Source organism: Pituophis catenifer, unplaced genomic scaffold (assembly GCF_029215685.1).
Source record: "Pituophis catenifer annectens isolate HBS135680 unplaced genomic scaffold, rPitCat1.0.hap2 SCAF_1, whole genome shotgun sequence".
Classification (NCBI taxonomy): Eukaryota; Metazoa; Chordata; class Lepidosauria; order Squamata; family Colubridae; genus Pituophis; species Pituophis catenifer.
Genome location: NW_027256881.1, coordinates 343,407,637 through 343,430,293, shown reverse-complemented (window position 1 = coordinate 343,430,293; position 22,657 = coordinate 343,407,637). Strand labels below are relative to the sequence as shown.

Genomic DNA, 22,657 nt, shown 5'->3' with positions numbered 1-22,657 from the left:
GTGACCTCCTGCTGTCTGATCTGAAAACCAGAAGTGACTTAGGGGCAGCAGGCGATCTGTTTGACTTATATTACATCCGTCAGGAGAGTGTAGGTTGGGCGAAATCAACAAGCCAATAGCTCCGGGGTTTATGTTTCACAAGAAATTGGATGGATTGTCATTCTCTGAGATCGGAGTAACGTGTGCCAGGGAGGGAGCACAAGACGGGGAGGCGCACCGACTGACTTATCAGTGCCACGGGGTGCTTTCTGGTGCATTTCACCTGCATAACAGCTTCCAGAACAGGATGAGGTGCAGAAGGGGGTGGCTGCAATGGGGACGTTCCTGCTACATTCTGGTTGTTATTACAGGTAGTCCTCGACTTACAACCAAAATTGAGCCCCAAATCTCTGTTGTTAAGCGAGACATTTGTTTGGCCCCGTTTTACAGCCTTTCTTGCCGCAGCTGTTAAGCGGATCACTGCAGTTGTTGAGTTAACAACAAAGTTGTTAAGTGAATCCGGCTTTCCCCATTGACTTTGCTGGTCAGAAGGTCGTAAAAGAGGATCACATGATCCTGGGACTTTGCAAAGGTTATAAATGTGAGTCAGGTGCCAAATGTGTGAATTTTGATCACATGACCGGGGGGGGGGGGCCGCGGGGGCAGTGCTGCAACATTCATAAATGTGAGAAATGGTCATAAGTCACTTTCTTAAGTGGTGGTGTAACTTTGAACAGTCACTAAATGAACTGCTGTAGGTCAAGGACTACCTGTACTCCTTAGGTTTGTGTGCTGCCAAAGCATTCAGTCTCCCGAGTAATCCATTTGAAGGGAAGGGAGAAAAGGTGGGCGTTTTTTTAAAAAACGAAAAAGAAATCACATTTTGGGGGGGTTGGATGCCAAGGGATCTCTGCAGCGTTGTGAGGAATGCTCCACTGTACATCCAATTTCTCTGTGCCGGAGGGCGGGAGAGGCAGAGGGGGAAGGAGCATCTAACAATTTATTGAAATTTCCCAGTCTGCAGCTCATTTAGAACCATTTGTTTAACAGCTGTTTGAAGTTACAAGTTGCTGAAAAAAGGTCCTCAGCCTTATGACTGTCGTAGCATCCCCATAGTCACCTAATTAAAATCCAGGGCACCTGGCAACTGGGAGGTATTGATGATGGTTGCAGCCTTCCTGGGGTCATTTGTGACCTTCCCAGCCAGCTTCTGACAAGCCAAGCCAATGGGGGAAGGTGGATTTGCTTAATGACCATGTGATTGGCTTAAGAACTGCGGTGATTCGCTCAACAATTGTGGCAAAAAGCTCATAAAATCAGGCTCTGCTCACTTAACAACTGCCTTGCTTAACAAGGGAAATTCTGGTTCCAGGTTGAGGGCTACCTGTGCTTTGTTCATTTGCAGATTTAAAAATTTGTCTGTATTCGAGAAGCTGTTTCTTTTCTTTTTAAATTAAAAAAAAAAAAATCCCTCCACCATCTAATTCTAATTCCATCATCCCCTGCCTGTAATTCCTCTCCCCGCCCCACCCCCCGGTGGCAGTTTGGTCTGATTTGGCGACAGTTCGTTCTGACATAGTTAGATCTGTTTATTTCCAAAACAAGAAATAATTTCCCTCTCCTCAAAACAGAGGGTGTCTCCAGCCTGTTCCACAGTTCAGGTAAGAGAGACATGAGCTTTGATATAAACAGGACTCTCGTTTGCTACACAGCAATTCCTGGGGTTCTTTGATTATAGCTTTTCTGTGATAAATTCCTTCGAAGTTTTTGGACTCTTCTGTGCTCGTTTAATTGGTTTCAGCCTAGCTTTGCGGGGAGAAGCGTAACAGATTGATCCTCATAGCCCAGATGTCAGATGTAGAAAGAACGCTATTAAGAAGCTCAGATAACAGTCCTGAATGACTACATTTGGAAAAGGTTAATATTCACACAGACAATTTCATCCAAATCTCACTGCTATAAGAATGTCCTCCTTAATTATAAATACACATCTCCGGATCCTGCTTGATTGTCAAGGTTTGATAAATGGATCCTAGTGTTAGATTTCATCCACACGCTGTAAAGGCTATTGTTCCTCATGCAAATTAGAATTAAATTCAGCTGCATACCCGGATCCCCATTTTGAGCAGAGAAATTCAGCTTCTGTCATGGAGTAAAATGTTGCCCTATATATTGCCTTTAGGACAGTGGTGAAATCTGAACCGGTTTGCCACCGGTTCGCTGGCCGCGCATGTGTAGTACGCACCAAAAGGAGGCTTGGGAAGGTAAGTAGAACAGTGAGGGGGGGGAAATCAATTGTGCCGCATGATTTAGATTCACTAGAAAGCAGGATTTCCTGCAATTTTAAATTGCGCGGCACAGGTGATTGTCGGAAATACCGGTTCGGAGGAGCTGGTAGGTTTTTTTTTACTACCAGTTCGCCTGAACCGGTGCGAACCGGTAGCATTTCACCACTGCTTCAGGACCACTAAAGTTTGGATCTTATTACAGGGGGGCATATTGGCACAATTGAGAAGTAGGCCATCATTATATCCTGTACCCAGGGCAGGTGGGAGCAGATGCCCTCCGTCTGCTCCCACCAATCGTTAGTCCCCACAGCAAAGAGGACGATGGGCAAGAGATTTCCCCGATATCCTTACTGCTAAAAGTGATTAAAAAAGAATCCATGCCTTTCCTTAGTTTCCAAGGCAAACCTTGTTCCGGATCACTTCAAAATGAGATGGATGGCACATAAATTTAATAAATAAAAATAAATCCTCGTCTTGTAGCATCACCACCAATTGGGGCCCCAAAGGGTTGGCATGGAATACCTGCAGTGCACGACGATGGGGCCAGCATCAGGTGGGTTGCATGTTTTCACTCTCCTGAGAAAAGCCAGAAATGGAGTGGGATATTCGGGAACACCGTGATCCGGCCAGGCGGTGAACTGGAACTGGCGGACTTCACGTTTCTCACTGGAACCATTCTGTGGACGCAGATCAGAAAGGAAGACGGCATGATGTACTCGCTTTGCACAATCTCTTATAAGCAAATGAAAACACAGGCTGAATTGGTTGTTGTTCCTATCACATGAAGGCAGTCCTCGACTTACGACCCGTAAGGGAGCTTGTCCATCATGGTCATAAAATCATCAAATAGACCAGTCACATGACCAATCTGATTGTCCCAAAGGTGCTTTTTCCCCCCAAAAAGCAACTGGATTTCTTTGTTTGTTTTTTTCCTTTGAAAAACATTTCGCTTCTTATCCAAGAAGCTTCTTCGGTTCTAACTGACTGGTGGGGAATGGAAGGATTTTTGGATAAGAAGTGAAATGTTTTCAAAAGGGAAAAAGAAAAAACCAAGGAAGTCCAGTTGTCTTTTGGAAAAAAGCACCTTTGGGACAACCGTGTCTCAGAATTACTTAGTAGGAACAGCCTGCTCCATTAGTAAAACAGACTGCCTAAAGAGGTGTTGGACCCCTTTGCTGAAGGGAGGCTACACTGGGCAAGGAGTTGAAGTGACTCTAAGGGCACTTCCAAGCCTTCTGTTCTACGATCAAAAGGTCTAGTGGTGAAGGCACCAGGCTAGAAAGTGGGAGACTGTGAGTTCTAGTCCCGCCTTAGCCACGGAAGCTGGCTGGGTGACTTTGGGTCAATCAATCGCCGGGAGTTTGTGAGTTCTAGTCCTGCCTTAGGCATAAAAACTGGCTGGGAGACTTTGGGCCAGTCCCTCTCGCTCAGCCCAACCCACCTCCCAGTGGTTGTTGTAGGGGAACTAGGCCGAGGAAGGTGTGTTAGATACGTTTGCCACCTTGAGTTATTTGTAAAATAATAAAAGTGGGGGGTAGATAGACAGACAGACAGACAGACATCAATAGATATAGATAGACAGATATAGACAGATACCGTAGATAGAGATATAGACAGATGATGAATGGATGGATGGATTTTCTGGAGATGTTTCGATAAATGATCATCTGGATACTGTAGCAGTATACAGGTAATCCTCCACTAACGTCCACAATTGAGAGTGGTTACTTTAAATGGTCACTAAATGAATGGTTGTAAATCAAGGACCTGCAGTTTGTCCATTGGTGGGCTGCGTTTACCATCAGAACACTCTCCTGAAGCCTACTCCTTTGCATTTTAAATTACTTGCTTCCTGGTCTCTCTGTTCAGCCCAACTCTGAAGAATTCTGATCCTTCAGATCTTTAGCCATCCTCTCTTCTCCATACTAAACTTACCAAAGGAAAGAGGCCTTGTTCTCACCTTGTGCAGAGAGAAGGTGCGGACACAGAATGTGGCCAACTCAATGGTATCTAACAAGGTCACTTGGATCATCCCGTAAGTCTCTGTGCCCCGGCCTGGCCAGTACTGGTCACACTTGATCTGAAAAAAAAATCAGTATATGGGTTGTATTACATAATTAGCTCCACAGGACAAACACAAAACTGAAGAAACATGAAGAATCAAAATATAAGGATACACTGAACTTGCTCATGTTTGACCCACAAAATCAGAGATCACCAACTGACTGTCAGCTGTCTGTCTTTTCTAAGTGGAGATGCCAAAGGTTACAAGAAATTAAAATTTGGCACTGTGAAATCCTGAAGCCTACGCTAAAAAAAATTGAGTTCAGGTCACACCTGAGATTTCAAGGTGAAGTGGCCTTGTGGTTTTCAAGTCTCATTTCCAGGGAACTGAATTTTGAATCCCACATCAACTCTAGAAGTTTCTCCTCTGATCTTTAATTACAGAACTATTCAGTCCCATTGGAGATACGATCAATTTGTCTCATTTATAAAATGTCAATAAATCGCAAGGGTCATGGATCAGTACAGAGAGATCAAAACATTAAAATTCAGCGACAGGGTAGAGAAAAACAAAAGAAATTGGGATGGATTTTAAAAAAATATTTGCATGAAAACCCCCAAACATAAATTTCTTCATGTTCATTCATTGGATCAGCTTAATTTAATTATTTTACTAGGCTTCGAGGCAGCTCTAATGACAAACAGTTCTCAGCAGTGTATATCTCACCTCTTCAAGGTGACAATGTAATAAATGTATTACAATGTAATAAGTATAAAAATATTTATAAAATATAAATATAAAACATATCACGATCGACACGTACTTTATGAGGCAAGATGGGTAATCAATTAATAAATTCAACCTCAAACCAGAAAAAGCTTTTCATTTGCGAAGAAATAAGGAAGGTGACAGCATTCCAGCCCCATTCTTTACTTTTTAAAAATTTCTGCCACCTCCCCCCCCCCCACCCCGGCTAATTTAGGGGCTGGAATGCTGTCACCTTCACAACTGCAGGATCAAAGCTGTGCCCTTTTACATGCATTACACATATGACACACATAAAAAAGCACAGGCCCTTGGTTGTATTTAACGGCCTTCCCTAAAACTGGACCGGAACATTTGACTTTCTATAGAGGAAAATATTTGTAGCTCAGGGTTGAACTGTGAGATCCTGGGTGTTCTCTAAGCTTGCTTGTTTTCTGGGAAATGTTTCATTACCCAACTAGGTAACATCATCAGTCTGAGGGAGAGGAGGGTTTGATGCCTATTTATATACAGTGTCAGTGCAGGTGGGGCTGTGGTTTTTCCCTTGGGAATTTCTTGATTAGGGTATTTCTACTTTATTGTTTGTCTGGTGTTAATCTCTGCTTATCTGGGTGTTGGATCCCTGGGGAGAATCTGTTCTGTTCTTTTTGTTTCCTTCTTAGTCTTTTTTCCTCTCTCCTTTGAATGATGTGTAAATGTGGTTTATCCATACACGTCTATTGATGAGTAATTTGTCTCAATGCCAAGCTTCCAAAAATTCCCTGGCATTTTTGGATTTAACCTGCAGTTTAGCGCTCAGCACTGATGATGTTACCTAGTTGGGTAATGAAACTTCTGCAAGAAAACAGAGAGCAGTTCAGAGTTCACCAAGGATCTCACAGACTCCCTCCCCCACCTCGCCCTCTTCTTTCTCCTCTCTGCAAATCCACTCTTTTCTAACACTGACGTTATCTAGTTAGGTAATGAAACATGTGCAAGAAATCAACCAAGCTCAGAGAGCACCAAGGATCCCACATTCGGCTCTCTGTTCTTAACTTTTCACAATAGGTTAGGCAGGAGCGCCATCCAACTGACTGCATTTTTTTTTCTTACCCTGGATTTCTCCTCCAGCTTTGTCATCATCACCACCGTGGCGGAACGCTGCTCCCAAACCATCCGCCAGAAGTCACCAAAGGTCTCCGGCAAAGGGCCCTGAGTGGCAATATAGGCGTTCTGCTTGCGGTACCCGTCGATGTAGTTGGCGTTAATGTAGTCGCTCCCTAGGATGCCTGTATGTGGAGCAGTCAAAAGAAGAAGAGCCATATTGGAATCAAAGTCTTTAATCAATTCCTGGACTTTTTGAGAGCTGCACAATTAATCCCACCCTCTCCAAACCAGCAGCTGCAGAGAGACAGGGAGACAGTCTGGAAGCAAATATTGCCAGGTTTTAAAAATTCAGTGAGCTACAGCCACACCTTTAGTTGTCAACTAAAGAAATATAATTCTCTGCACAAGCCTTTCCTTGGGGAAGGGAAATTTTCCCTTTCTTTTCCCTTTCCTTTTCTTCCCTTTCCCTCTCCCTTCCCCTCCCTTCCTTTTCTTTCCTTTCCTTTTCTTCTTTCCTGTGTTCCAATATCTCAGGAGCTGCCACAAAGAAGAGGGAGTCAAGCTATTCTCCAAAGCACCTGAAAGCAGGACAAGAAGCAACGGGTGGAAACTAATCAAGGAGAGACACTGGAGACTCCAACATTGGAGTTTTTAAGAAGAGACTGGACAGCTGGACAGTCATTTGTCTGGAATAGTATAGGGTTTCCTGCTTGAGCAGGAAGTTGGACTAGAAGACCTCCAAGGTCCCTTCCAACTCTGTTATTCTGTTTCCTTTCCTTTCCTTTCCTTTCCTTTCCTTTCCTTTCCTTTCCTTTCCTTTCCTTTCCTTTCCTTTCCTTTCCTTTCCCTCCATTTTCATTTCACTATGCAACAGCGCTAAGCAAATCAGCAAAGGACCGGCACAAGCTCTCCAAACACCCCTCCCTCCCTGAAATTCAGTCAAACGTTTGCAAGCTCCCCCCCCCCACAGTTTCCCCTCCCTCTCCCTTCCTTGCCCCACCCCGAGTCCATGAAATTACCTTGCACCCAGAGAGCAGCAAAGCAATCGAAAGAGGTTAAGCTGCAAAGAGGCTGCTCCTGACCCTAGCCGGCCTTTGAAAGGAGCCGGGGATGCAGATTAAAAAATCCATTTTGTCCAAGGCCCTCTATCAACTTCGCCCTTGGAAAGTTTAATGGCGCTTATTGGCTTTATGGAGTTCAGCTCCGCCATCAGAAAGGACAGCTGCTCTGAGCTGCCAGTTTGCGGAAAGCAGGGCCGAGCAAAATCCCCCAAGAGTAACGTTTTTCTCTGGACACAGCCGTGCTGGTAATTTCTTTGAACTCCATACCTATCAGTTTGACCTCAGCTGCACAAACGAGAGCAACCTTACATATTAAGTCTGTTTTGGCCCCTTCCAGAAAGGATTTCTATATTCCGCTAACACGGAAGACAAAGCAGACCAGCGTTAGCGGCACTGACCTGACATATCTTTAAATTAAAGAGCCTGCTTTGCTCAAAAAAGGAGGCTGAAGGTCTGAATGCACTCTGTAATTAAAAGAAAATCCTTTTCTTTTTCCTGATGCCTCTGGAAAAAAATGCATTGTTTCCCCCATATTGTGCAGAAGGCTACATAAGGCAGGGTCAGGTCTGTTTAGGGTTTAGGCAGACAGAAAATCCCAAAATTGGTACCCCTTTTCACACTGTGGCCGAAAGAATCACATGCCCCCCCTGAAACCTGCCAAAAATAGAATTAGAGGTCGTCCTCAACGAACAACCACATTTGAGCCCAATATTTCTGTTACTAAGCAAGACAGTTGTTAAGTGAGTTTTGACCCATTTAAGACCTTTTTTAAGTGAATCACTGCAGTGGTTAAGTAAGTAACACGGTTGTTAAGTGAATCTGGCTTCCCTGTGAACTTTGCTTGTCAAAAGGTCGCAAAAGGGGATCACGTGACTCCAGGAGACTGCAACCGTCATAAATAAGAGCCTGTTGCCAAATGCCCAAATTTTGATCATGTGACCACGGGGGTGCTGCAACGGTCATAAGAAAACTGTCAAAAGTCACTTTTTTCAATGCCATTCAAATAGTCACTAAACTAATAGTCACTAAACTAAAATAATAAGTCAAGGACTAGCTGTACTTGAACTGAAAGGAAAGATAAATAAATGTTATCTTTGTCACATATTTCCTTCCTGCATCCTGCCCTCATTCTCGGTAAGATCAGGGAAAGCAATTGGATTTTGGAAAAACTTCAAACTCACTCGTCCTCCAGTGAATCAACCTTTAGGGATCCCCAACGGCCCCCCTTTAACCCAAACTGACCGATCAGATTAATTTGTGATTTATTTTCAAAGTGGAGCGGGAGCATAGCCATTAAAGCCATTTACAGTACTTCCAACAGCTCCGGCTGTAGCCTGAAAAAGACGTCACTCCAAAATTGTTACCGCTTAATCCAGAGGACAAGGCAACGGTCAAGAGGCAGAAAAGAATCCATAAAGGGGCGTGGCTTAAGCATCAGGAGAATCTTCTGAACAGGTGGAGCCGATCTGGTTCTTGTGGAGGCTACTTAGGAGCAGGAACGGGATTGGGTGATTTCAGATTGCAAGTTATGGTCTTGTTCCTCAAGGTGGTAAGTAGGAAAGATTTGGGGTCTCCAGCCAGTCCTGGAGAATTTGGCAGCTGGGTAGCCTTAAATACACCCTCTCCCTCTCATTGCTGGAAGAAGCTATTTGCGGCAAGCCACTTCTAAAATTGTTACCAAGGAAACCACATGGACCTATCTATGTAGTCCCCAGGAGTTAAGAAGGACTTGAAGGACCACAAACCAATCACCAAGGAACAAAGCAATCAAAATGGCTATCCCAGCCTTTTCCAACCTGTTGGACTTCAATTTCTAAGATTCTCAGCCTGTGCGGTCAAAGCAATAGCCAAAAACATTATGGAAAGATACTGAGATACATTTCTAATTATCCTGTGTCGGTCCAAGAGATTTATCATTACAGAACCATGCTGACTCCCTGCTAAAGAGAAAGCACTCAATCTTGAGTCTATCCAATGACTCAAAACTTTGCTCCTAAATTTGGTTCATCATCAATCAAGAAGAGAAGCAACCTAGAATGAAGGAGAAATTTCCTGACAGTGAGAACAATTAATCAGTGGAACGACTTGCCTCTAGAAGTTGTGGGTGCTCCAACACTGGAGGTTTTTAAGAAGAGATTGGGCAACCATTTGTCTGAAATGATACAGGATTTCCTGCTCGAGCAGGGGGTTGGACTAGAAGACCTCCAAGGTCCCTTCCAATTCTGTTATTCTATTACTCTGTTAAGAAGCTAAGAAGTCAGGAAGCTTTGGAATTATTGGTATATAATGGGGAAGTGGACATGCAACCCAGTCAAGGGTCAGTCAGCTCTAACATTGTTATTCCTAGGATGAAATTTTAGTGGAGGAAAGATACCCCAGTTACGAACCCCCAGAACCAGGACCAGTGGTGGGTTGCCCCCGATTCGGACCGGTTCGCAAGAACCGGTAGTAAAACCAGTGGGAGGCTCCGACCACTGACCCAGACATCATCGTAAGTGATCTGCGCATGCACAGAAGAGCGTGCGTGGGCACGAGCAAAGAGAGCGCGCACGGGCGCGAGGCAAACCGGTAGTAAAGTTAAGTAGAACCCACCCCTCACCAGAATGATATTTATGGAGATTCTCAGTCATCCAGTCATGGTTGTTCCAAAGGTGCTTTTTCAAGAGGCAACTGGACTTTCTAGTTTTTCTTTGAAGATGTTTCATTTCTCATCCAAACAGCTTCTTCAATTCTGTTCTCAGAACTTTAGTACTTCAGAACTGAAGAAGCTTGTTGGATGAGAAGTGAAACATTTTCAAGGAAAAACAAAAGAAATTCCAGTTGAAAAAGCACCTTTGGGACAACCAGGATGATACAGTAGTAAAGAATGCAAGATCACAACCATCCAGGCCCTGAGCTTTTCCCATCTCCAAGAAGCTCCGATCCTCTACACTCTCCTATTCAAAGGATCACTGTAGATTAAACATGGTGGATGAGAAGAACTGGAAGCCCAGGGGTGAAATGCTCCCAGTTCGGACCGGATCGCCCAATCCAGTAGCGATGGAGGCGGGTGGTTCGGAGAACCAGTAGCAAAAATCCCTGCCCCCCCCCCCAATTGCCCAGCTGAGCCGGGCAATCATCAGAGGCTTTTTTTTTTTTAAAGCATTTTTTCTACAACCTCTTTGGCTGAAAAATGCTTTTAAAAGTAAAAAAAAAAAAGCCTCTGATGATCGTGCGGCTCAGCTGGGATCAGCAGAGGCTTTTAAAAGCATTTTTTCTACAACCTCTTTGGCCAAAGAGGTTATAGAAAAAATATTTTTAAAAGGAAAAAAAAGCCTCTGCTGATCAGGCAAGTTAGCTGGGATCGTCAGAGGCTTTAAAAGCATTTTTTTTACAACCTCTTCAGCTGAAGAGGTTGTAGAAAAAATGGTTTTAAAAGACACGCCCACTCAATCATATTACCACCACCACCACCAAGCCACACCCACAGAACCGGTAGTAACAAATTTTACATTTCACCACTGTGGAAGCCCTCTTGAATTCATCTAAGGTTTGTACAGGAAGAGCAAATTCTCGACAGCAAAAAAACCATGATGGGACTCTTTGCTTCTGAAGAAGTCAACCCACAACTCATTTCTCCTCCCTCCCCAATTTCATCTGTACCTTCGATTGGGAGGAGGATGACCCGAGAATGGTCGTAGGCAATGACGTTGGCGTAGCGGTTCTTGGGCTTATTCACCTCGAGGTTGGAGTGTTCCCAAGTGAACTGTTGCCCAGGATCGATGGACTAGAAGAGATGGAAGAAAAGAAAATTTATTAAGACACAACAACCTTCCTTTTCCGCTTCAAATTCATGGTTAAGGCTCTTTCTTCAATCTGCTGCCTTCCAAAAATACTAGAAATTGTCTTCAGTCAGGGTGGCTTTTGTGGAATTGTGGAAGTTATATCTTCAAAATATATGGATCAAGGAAGCAAGAAGAGAAGAGAAAGTACCTCTTCTTTCTTTCTCCAAATACAAGTAGTCCTCGACTTACAACAATTTGTTTAGTGACTGTTTGAAGTTACAACGGCATTGAAAAAAGTGGCTTAGGACTGTTTTTCACTCTTACAACCATTGCAGCATCCCATTGGATCACACAATCAAAATTAGGACACTTGGCAACGGGCTCATATTTACGACAGTTGCAGTTTTCCAGTCACGTGATCCCCTTTTGTGACAGGCAAATTCAATGGAGAAGCCAGATTCACTTAACAACCTTGTTACTAATTTAGCAACTGCCGTGATTCGCTTAACAACTGTGGCAAGAAAAGTCCTAAAACGGGGTGAAACTCACTTAACAATTGTCTTGCCTAGCAACAAAAATGTTGGGCTCAATTGTGGTTGTAAGTGTAATCACTATGACGGTTGAACTGTGAAAGGTTACAAGTGGATCTATGAGGGTAATCAGGGTAAACGAAAATGTGATGAAGTATGTTGACATTGTGGGACTGAATTCTTTTCACTCAAAAATAATGTTCTCATCATTTGGGAGATTCTGAACAGGTGCCCCAAAGGTGCTTTTTCAAGAGGCAGCTGGACTTTGTTTTTTTTCCTTGAAGACGTTTCACTTCTATCCAAGAAGCTTCTTTTTCAACTGGATGAGAAGTGAAATGTCTTTAAGGAAAAACAAAGAAAGTCCAACTGCCTCTTGAAAAAGCACCTTTGGGACAACCCTGAGCTGGATGATTGAGAATCTCCATAGACAGCTGTACAGGTGTGTTGGCCAGAATGGTGGCCACTTCATTAATTGGTTGGCTACTTCATTGATTCACTGATCGGCCCATCCAGATTTCTTCTGTAATCACTCATTATCATTAGGTTAAACTAGCTATCAGCTTAGTGGGCTGCTAAGAAAAAGAAAGATCAGCCAAACTCATTGAAGGAGAGAGGTTTAAGAGGAGCTCAGACAAGGACCCAGTCAGAGGAAATATGTTTTCAGTGATAAGATCCCGGTGGAAACAATTGAGCCCTCTGGGGTCACAAGACCACCCCAATCGGAAACATAATACAGAAATTAAGGAAACAATATGGCTCAGAAGAAAGCGGGGGTTTTTTGTTTGTGGTTTTTTTTTTAAGAAAAAAGGATTTATTTTAGCAAAAGCTGAATGGAGCCGTGGTCAGGATGCTCGAATTGAGAATTTCCTAACGTCTCAGGAGATTGAATGGGATGACCTTTCAAACTCTGGAATTCAAAGCATGGCTGTGCCAGTTCTACGCTTCAAGCAAATCATCAAAATTCTGCATTGAGAAAAACACACTCAACCCCCCCCCCTAAAACTATAGAGGCCTGACCAGAGCTGGGAAAAGGCAATCAAGCCAACGGAGGAATATTTTATATATATATATATATATATATAAGCATGATCCACATGCTTTGAAGCTTTGTCTCCACCTCAGGAGAGCTAGAAGCTATTAAAGGAAGAAGAAGAAAAAAAGGGGAGAGAAAAATACCCAGTCTGAAATTCCAGGCTTTCATTGCATCATCCTAAAGCACATAAAACTAGATACACAAATATTATCGTTTTTTTCTTCTTCTCCAAAGCGTGCCTCAAGACTGCAACTTTGCATTCCCACCCCCCCACCCCACCCCTCCAAAGGGGCTGAATTAAACGTGGATGGCAGCTAAGTGAAAAATTTCCCCGTTTGATCAGAAAGAGGCCGTTTGGTGGGTAAACAAGGGCAGGAAAGAGAGGGAAGGAAGGAGGGCAGGAGTCGCAGGGATGCGGTAAGGGGACCTTGCCAATCCACAGCTCCCCAATTAGATTCTGGAAACCGTCCAAGGCTTTATGCCAGCAGCAGGGCTCGGTTTGAATGGAACAAGGCGGACGTCCTTCTCTCCTTAAGACTAAAAATGCATCCCACCAGTTACACTCAGGAGCCTCTGAGAAGCTGCACCATAAAGCCTTGTGGGGTGCTAAAAGAAGCCCCTTGTACAAAGACTTTGCAAATGGATTGTTGCTTGCTCTGAATTCTGCACCTTGTTAATTTCATTAAGTTCCTTCCTCCCGCCCCCTCCTTTTCCTTCCTCATGCTCCTTCCTTCCCTTCCTTGCTCTCTCTCTTTTTCCTTCCTCATTCTCCTTCCTTTCCACCCTCCCTCCTTTTCTTCCTTCCTTCCTTCCTCTCATTTTCCTTCCTCATTCTCCTCCCTTCCTTTCCTCACTCCCTCCTCCCTTCCTGTTTCCTTCCTTTCCTTCTTCATTCCTTCTTTCCTCCCTTCCCTCCCTTCTCCTTCCTTCCCTCTCTCCCTCTCTTTTCTCTTTCTTTCTTTCTTTTAACAGTCTCAATCTGCAGTTTAGGAGGAGGTGGCTGTCCTGGAAGGAAGCCAAAAAGCACTTTTGGATATTACATTATGCAGATTAGGCACCAGGGGGAAATGGCAATAAGCCTTGGCAGAGAGAATACATTAGCTTTCTCCTTGCCAGCCAGCCCGCCTGCCCTGCCCGAATGCTGAGATGGGTTAGAAAAGGCCCCTGCAGAGATGAGAATCTTTTCCGATCATCTACTTGGGCAATTAGCAATTCATACACTGTAAAAACTGCTTGGAGCTCGCTGGAAACAGATTTGGGGAGTTATCTCTGAATTGTGCTGGAATTTATCCACTGGCGGGCCTCCATCTCTGCCAAGCGACCCAGGGGCAAGATTTTTAATCTCTCTCTCCTGCCTCATCGCCCTTCCTATTATTAGGCCATGTTTAACTTTATTTCTCCGTTTCTCCAGATCTTTTCGGCTGCGTTGTTTCATCCTTCCTCCAGTCATTCCCACAGATAGAGCTGCTTTTTCTTTCTTAAAATAAGGATGTTTAACTCCTTCAAAGAAGCAAGAATGGGAATTCTGGGAATTGAAGTTCACCCATCTTCAAGAGGTCAAATTTACAAACATGGTCTATATTATTCCTAGACAAGCAGAGGAGGAGTGAGTTTGTCTGTCTGTCTGTCTGTCTTTCTTTTTCTTTCTTTCTTTCACCTGTCTAACTATCTTTCATTACTTCTACAAATAACTCAAGGCAGCGAATGTACCTAACACTCCTTCCTCCACCTATTTTCCCCACAACAATAATCCTGTGAGGTGGGCTGGGCTGAGAGAAAATGACTCAAGGTCACCCAGCTGGCTCTCAAAGCGATGGTGGGATTGGAACTCATGGTCTCCTGGTTTCTAGTCTGGTGCCTTTAACAACTAGACTAAACTGACTCTGTTTTACAACTGTTTTACCAAAAACTGGTAATTATCTTTGTCCCAAAGGTGCTTTTTCAAGAGGCAATTGGACTTTCTGGTTTTTCTTTGAAGACGTTTTGCTTCTCATCCAAGAAGCTTCTTCAGCTCTGAATTACCTTTGTTTTTGACAAAACCACACCCCTAGCAAAGAATCATGATGTTTGCTTAATGGATGTGGCATTCGCTTAACGACCGACACAAAAAAGCTTTACGACTCTCGCAACATATGACTGTGATGGACAGATTCCACTACAGTTATAAGTCGAGGATGACCATATTTCCTTTTGTTTTTCTCATCTCCTTCTTTCATTTTGGGTTCTTGATATTTCTTATTTCTTTTTTTTTGCGTAACGTCACTGGTACCACATCCTGACCTTCTTCGTAATCTAAATCAGCAGGTTAAACTGTGGTCAGCAGCTGCTTTCGACAAATTAAACATGATTATAGTTTTAATTATGGCTTGGGCTTTTTTTTTTTTTGTATCCAAAATGGTTTAAGTTGATTGAATATACTGCATTCCCAACAAACGGGTTAATCCAGGGAGCATGTTAAGCATGTGGTGTGGGCACAACCCCTTTAGAGCTTATGATTTTTTTTCCCTTTAAAACAAAAATTAGAAATGATTCATCATGCAAATCGAGTTCAGAAATGGCAAATTCAGTAGAGCAGCTCTGCAGATGGAGCACAACCTGCACCCTTAGCAGAACACACTTTCAAGTCGAAACACACACTTCCAATGGCTAACAGTGAGAAACTCCCGTCTCTAACAACGGTGCTTGTTATTTTCATTTTTATGATATTAATGAGGCAGGCTAGGGACGTTCGGGGAGCAGCAGGTTATCTCTTCAATGGATCTATTAAATAGAATAGAATAGAATAGAATACTTGGAAGGGACCTTGGAGGTCTTCTAGTCCAACTCCCTTCTCAAGCAGGAAACCCTCTAACATTTCAGACAAACGGTTATCCAACCTCTTTTTAAAAACTTCCAGTGTTGGAGAATTCACAACTTCTGGAGGCAAGTTGTTCCACTGATTAATTGTTCTATTAATTGTTGCTTCTCTTCTTGATTAGTTTCCACCCATTGCTTCTTGTCCTGCCCTCAGGTGCTTTGGAGAATAGCTTGATTCCCTCTTCTTTGTAGCAGCCCCTGAGATATTGGAACACTGCTATCGTGTCACCCCTAGTCCTTCTTCTCATCAAACTAGACATATCCAGTTCCAGCAAGCGTTCATCCTATGTTTTATCCTTGAGTCCCCTAATCCTCCTTGTTGCTTAGGGAACTTATTACATCATCTCGGCCCCGCTGTCTAGGTGCCAAGACCTTGCTATAAGAATAGTTTCTTGCGGTTGCAACTGTGGTGTTAGCAATTTAACAAGAGAAAGATACACTACAGGGATGTGTGCACAAAGTCATTGGGAGCTTTAGGTTTTTTTGGCCAAAATTTTGCACACAAGGGTAATTTGCATGGTGGTGGGTGCAGATTTTGATCTAATGAATACCCTCTTGGCAAATGGAACTGATCATTGATTAGCACTTATGACTCAGAGCAGAAAGGAAGATTTTCCCAATAGGGTTTTCAGCTCCCAACTCATCCTTGGTGTCGCTTCCCACCTCCTTCGACCGGACCCGATCTTTTCCCCTCGTACCTCGTATTCCTGAGACAGCTTCAGGTTATCGTTGGCTTTCAGGTGCTCGGTGTGATCTGCCAGCTCCGAAATGGGGATTGGTGGATGGTTCAGCATACCTGGGAGGGTTAAAGAGAAGATATGTGGGGAGTGGGAGGGAGAAATTCTCCTTCAATGGAAGCCATTAGTTTGGAATAAAATGAAAGATGTGTCACTAGTCGAATGATAAAAAAGAAAAAGAAAGAAAGAAATAACTGCAATGGAAGAACGGTTAGAAAAGGTGGGATAGAGTGGAAAGGAAAAATTGAGGGCTCGAAATTGTGTCCTTTGGAACTCAAAAAAGAAAATTCCCCGTTATGGCCCCAATCTCAACACAGAAGAGCAGAAAAATGTGCATTTTATCGAGGAGCAGGAAAAATGGGCAAGGGGAGGAACGAACACAGACATTCTGACCACAATCCCTTGCTAGCCATTTCAAAAGGGGAGTGGGGCTTAACAGGTCAGGTCAAGAAAGGGCAAAGCAGAGTCCTAAAATAAAGTGGAAACGTAACACGTTGGAGTGCCAGGATACCAAGGTGCCAGGAATAAAATGTGTCGGCTATAAAAATTATCCTTGTCAAATTTCACACACCCTTACTCTCGTCCACATCAAAGGGAGGGAGGGGTAGAGCTGGGGTGTCTGGAGGAATGAGAACATAACAGGTGTGTGTAGGGGTGCAGCGCAAATCTGTGGAGGCTTTTCCAAAGTTGCCACCACCTATGAGAAGAGAAAGGACGGGCAACTATGACAACTTTATGATCTGTGAGATTTCAACTCCAAGAATTCCCAGTCATAAAGTTGTCATAGAGGCCCATCTTTTATGCTGAAAAGATAAATTGCTACAAGCAATTGGGCAGGAACAGAAAAGAAATCTGATTTAAATGATGCCATCCAGTAGATATTTTTTTTTTGGCAACATCCCTCTTTAAGGAAGCATCTGAGGATCTGGTCCAGCAAAGCAGAAAGTTCTTTTCCTTTTTAGGAGAAATAAATTCTCTTTAGGGCTAAAGAGGTCCGTACCCCCTCCCCGCCTGTCATCCTTTAACTGGGGTTAGCACATCTCCCAAAGCAAAGGAGAAGAGGGAGGTCATTTATTTTAGATTATTCAATCTTATCCTGGAGAAAGTAGGGACAAAATTATTGTCTTGGCACCTGGAGAAGGGGACAAAAAAAAAAAAAAATCTCCTGGGGGGGCGGGGCAGAAGAGAAGCCACAAAATTTTATACTTAAGAAATGCTTGTAAAATTTAGGAAATGCACACTGTTTCCTCCTGAAATCATCCATCTAATTTGAGGCCCCCTTTTTTTATTAGATCAATGGGACTCAAACTTTTGCAGGCCATGGGACCAGTTCATTTAAAAAAAATAAAAATAAAACTACAATTCAAATTAAGAGGGATGGGGCTTTTGAAAGTCAGTTGCTAAGCATCTGCCCCCTCCAAAGTTTCTGCTACATTGTAGGGTCTGAGAGGAGGGGGGGGGAAACACAAAATAAAAAAAAAAATTCCAAAACTATAACCACCTCTGTGCAAGAGACCAAGGGGAAAAAATCGTCTGCTCCTTGAGTAGAGTTTTGTCTTGTTTTTTGGTGGATAACTTTTTACCCTCCATTCCAGGGAACCCATCCGAGCCCTGCTATTACTAATAAGCCAGGGACCTCGTTTATTTATTTTTTTCCTTCTTGGATTAAAGCACACTCATAGCTTTGGAGAACTTTCCCCTCCAAATGTGCAACTTGAACAACATAGGTGGAAATGTGGCCACCTCTATAAATAAATATATATATATATCTATATATTGGATTTGGATCTCAAGACTGATGCCTGATACTGTCAGGGCAGATGAGGGAAGGAAGAAATAGTGAAAGGAGAATGCAGTTGTATTGAAATACCAATAAAACAATTTTCCACACAACGTTCCCTTTCACAGCAGGAAGGTGTGGACTGGGAAATAGCAACAGTTTGGAAAAATGTTCATGTTGCCACATTAAAGTGATTTACTCTGGTACCTTGTAATGTTTAGGCATCTAATGAAGGTTATTGTCCAGAAACCCATGTAATATATGTCTGTTATATAAGCTGATTTCACAGCACTGACTTCAGTGGGGATTTGCTCCCATGTTAAGAAGGCATGAAGTCACTGCCTTAAATTCAGTTTTCACTTCACCCCAAAGGAATATAATCAAATTTAGGGGCTGCGGTTCATCAGGCTGCTGTGGAAAAGGTGAATGTTCCTTCTACACGAAACCTGATACATATTTAATAAGGACAACAAAGCACTACTTTTTTGGGGGAAAGGACGGTTTAGAAAAACGCTCAGAAATACCATCACTTTTGTTTGCAGTTGAGGGGGAGTTTACTCTTATATTGCCAAGGCTACTTGCAAATTTTTGGAACTGAGGGGTGCTTGGTGGACTCTGAGTTGGTTGTTTTGTTGCAGACGTTTCGTTGACCATCTAGGTAACATCATCAGTGCTACGGTAGGACTAGTACTGATGATGTTATCTAGTTGGGTAATGAATTTAGGGGACTGGTGGCTAAAACAAATGAAGAAAGCTTGCAGGAACTGCGTATGTCTAGTTTAATGCAAAGACGGATTAGGGGTGACATCATAGTAGTCTTCCAATATTTGAGGGGCTGTCCCAAAGAAGGGGGGGGTTGTCAACCTATTCTCCAAAGCACCCAAAGGCAAGACAAGAAGCAATGGATGGAAACTAATCAAGGAGAGAAGCAACCTGGAACTGAGGAGAAATTTCCTGACAGAAAATTAATCAGTGGAATGACTTGGCTCCAGAAGTTGTGGATGCTCCAACAGAAGCTTTTTAGATTGGACAACCATTTGTCTGAAATGGTATAGGGTCTCCTGCTTCAGCAGGAGGTTGGATTGGAAGATTAAAAATGGAGAATTTGAATCTTCAAGATCCCTTCCAATTTTTTATTCTGTTGTTCTGAAACATCTGCAAGAAAACAACCAAGATCAGAGGATACCAAGGACTCCTCATTTCAGTCCCGAGCTATAAACATTCCCCCTTATTGGTGACTTTTGGAACTGTCAAGCAAATAAGGAATCACCCACTTTCAGCATCTTCTCCATTTCTTCAAAGTTCAGGAAAAAAGGGAATGAAATATGTAGTGTTAAGGCAATTCAGGTGAGCCCTAACAGGTGTCTTACAGGGGGCAACATATATTCCAAGTTTTCTATAGCTAATCAAGAACCTCTACAGATTCTGCCCGAGACAAGATTCCTTGGGAAAGAGTGCTGGGAGCCACGGAACATAATTCAGGAGTCACAGAAAATGATTTTTCTCTAGTTACCTTTCTGATAAACCACCACAATGCCTTGCAAACAGAAAAAAAAGGGAGAGGTGGGGAGATGACGGGGAGCCGTGGAGAATTTCGAGCCCTATGGGGTGTTGCATGATTAAAAGCATCAGCAAGCAGTGGTGGCTGCACAGAGTAAAATAAACCTGGAGGGGAAATTAAAAACAAAACAAAAACCTGAAACAGACATAGCAAAAGCGTGTGCTGCATTTACCAGTTTTACAGTATATGCTTTTGCAAAAGACTAGCAGTCTGGGCTGTTTGTACAATGCACCCCACCACATGTGTGTGGAGGGAATAGATTCTGAGATGGGTATTGCAAACCCCCCCCCACCCCCCACCCCTTTGGAGGGGAATCCTGGAGGAGTATTTAGCCTCTGAAAGTCAGTCAATGATTAAAAATGGAGAATTTAAAAAGCCAGTACTGTATTAAGATGTAAATATCTCCTCCTTCAGTTTATTTTCCAGCCGATTAGGGCTCCTGCCTTTTTTTTTTTTTTAAATACTCTAAAGTGGGAGACAGTTTTTTATCCAGATTTTAAAAAAACCAAATCCAAACCAAACAGATTTTCATCCCTGCAGAAACGAAGCAGGCTCTGCAATACAGTTCCTGTCCAGTGGCCAGCCCCCTGAGGTTCAGTGGGGATAACTCCCAGGTGATTCACTTCTGCAACCTTCCACAATCTGCCCTCTGTATGATGCTCTCTTTCCGCCGGCGGCCTTAACAGCCAAGGAAATCAATAATAGATTAGCCCTGCACATATTTATTTCACAAAATCCTAGGGTTGGAAAGAAGCAACCAATTCAATCCTCTGCATCTCTGGCAGACGGTACTCAGGCAGCCCATTTAGAAGGAAGTCCAAGGAGGAGGACCAGAGGTAACGTGATAGCAGTCTTCCAATATTTGAGGGGCTGCCACAGAGGGGAGGGGGATCAAAGCACCCGAAGGCCAGACAAGGAACTGTTGGAGCATCCACAACTTCTGAAGGCAAGCTGGTTAATTGTTCTCACTATTGGGAAATTTCTCCTTCATTCCAGGTTGCTTCTCTCCTTTGATTACCGGTAGTTTCCATTCATTGTTCCTTGTCTGGCCTTCAGGTGCTTTGGAAAATAAATTGACCCCCTCCTCTTTGTGGCAGCTCCCCAAATATTGGAATATTGCTATCCTGTCTCCCCTGGTCCTTCTTTTCTCTAGACTGGCCATACCCAAATCCTGGAACCGTCCTTCATATATTTTAGTCTCCAGGCCTTTAATCATCTTAGTTGCTCTTCTCTGCACTTTTTCCAAAATTTCAACATCTTTTTTGTAATGGGGGTGACCAAAACTGGATAAATTATTCCAGGTGTGGTCTTACTAGGATTTTATAAAGCGGTACTAATACTTCACGTGATTTTGATTCTATGCCTCTGTTTATACAACCCAGGATTCTCTTAGCTTTTTTGGCTGCTGCCGCACACGGCTGGCTCGGGTTTAAGAGATCGTCTGTTCAGTTCTGGTTTTTAGCAAAACCATCATAAAGTATGTTTATGTAATCATGGGATGCTGTAAACCGCTGTCATAAGTTGAAAAACACCTGTACAAATATTCCTTGACTTACAACATACAAAAATGATTCATAACCATTTTTTCACACTTATGACCATTACAGCATCCCCATGATCACATGATCTGAATTCAGATGCTTGGCAACTGGCTCGTATTTATGACGGCTGCAGTGGCCCGGGCTCACACGATCCCCTTTTGCAACCTTCTGACAAGCCAAGTCAATGGGGAAGCCGGATTCGCTTAACCACCGTCTGACTAACTGAACAACTGCAGTGATTCCCTTAACAACTGTGGCAAGAAAGGTCGTAAAACTGACTTAACCAACGTTTCTGTTACCAACAGAAATTTTGGGCTCAATTGTGGTCATAAGTCGAGGACTACCTGTATTTTGATGGGAAATCATCAGGAAAACTCTCTAGGCTGCTCTAGTCAAAAACATCCCTTGAAGAAGCTATGGTATTTCTGTTCGGAGGCCAAAAATACTCAGCGGAATTACACAAAACTAGAGGATATTTTTACTTTTGTACTTCCTCTAGCAACTGAGGGCAGGACAAGAAGCAATGGGTGGAAACTAATCAAGGAGAGAAGCAACCTGGAATTCAGGAGAAATTTCCTGACAGTTAGAACAGTTAATCAGTGGAACAACTTGCCTCCAGAAGTTGTGTGCGCACCATCATCGGAGGGTTTTTTAAGAAAAAGATTGGACAGCCACTTGTCTGAAATGGTATAGGACAGTGATGGCTAACCTTTTTGCCATCGCGTGCTAGGGGGGGCGGGGGTGGTGTCACGTGTGCGCATGCCCACACCCATAATTCTATGTGCCCCGTGCATGCATGTGCGACACCCCACCGCTCCCAGTACACAATGGCCCAGTAGGCCCATTTTTCTCTCTTACCTGGCTCGAGAGCCTTTTTAGGAGTCTGGGGAGGGCGAAAACAGTCTTCCCCACCCCCCGGAGGCCCTCTGTAGGCCGAAAACGGCCTGTTTGCCAACTTCCTGTCCTACCGGAAGTTGGCAAATGGGCCATTTCTGGCCTCCAGGGGGTGGGGAAGGCCATTTTCGCCCTCCCCAGACTCCTAGAAAGGCTCTGGAGGCTGGGGACAGCAAAAAACGGGCCTTCCCCACCACCCACCAAGGCCCTCCGGAGGCAGGAAACAGCCTGTTTTTCTACTTCTGGTGGGCCCAGAAGGCCGCGTTGGAGCTGAGCTCGCGTGCCCACTGATATGGCTACGAGTGCCACCTGTGGCACACGTGCCATAGGTTCGCCATCACTGGTATAGGATTTCCTGCCTAAGCAGGGGGTTGGACTAGAAGACCTCCAAGGTCCCTTCCAACTCTGTTATTCTATTCTAAGTTAGGGCTGTGCCTATCTTTCTCATTGGGAGCAGCTGTTTCTGGAACAGACAGTGCCTACATGCCTATCTGAGAAGAAGCAGATCTGATAGGTCCCCCTCATTCATCCCAAGGCAGAACCACAGGCTCAAAACTCAGATGACTTTAATTGCTACTCTTCTGGCAGAAGGACTGGCAGTGATTGTGTGGGAAATAAATTAAATGGCCGTGCAGTTTATGGGCTGTTGTGCTGCTGAATGCAGAAACACAGGGCTCATATTTATCTCCCCACCCACCCTTCTGTTTTTTTCTCCCTCCAAAGTCAAAGCAGCTTTCAGAAAAATCTAGTTATTGACCAAAAGGCATCTTTTCTGGC

At 43.7% G+C, this 22,657-nt stretch overlaps 1 protein-coding gene across 1 annotated transcript in view; it reads right to left on the bottom strand.

Moving 5' to 3' along the window:
* PTPRS (protein tyrosine phosphatase receptor type S) overlaps positions 1-22,657 on the bottom strand; it is a 270,711-nt gene that overhangs the window by 19,369 nt on the left and 228,685 nt on the right. Inside the window, exons 24-28 of the mRNA XM_070944543.1 lie at positions 16,066-16,163; positions 10,827-10,950; positions 6,130-6,305; positions 4,228-4,347; positions 2,790-2,944 (exon numbers count right to left, since the gene is read on the bottom strand). Of these exons, the coding sequence (XP_070800644.1) occupies positions 2,790-2,944; positions 4,228-4,347; positions 6,130-6,305; positions 10,827-10,950; positions 16,066-16,163 (673 nt within the window). The remainder of the gene's footprint in view (positions 1-2,789; positions 2,945-4,227; positions 4,348-6,129; positions 6,306-10,826; positions 10,951-16,065; positions 16,164-22,657) is intronic.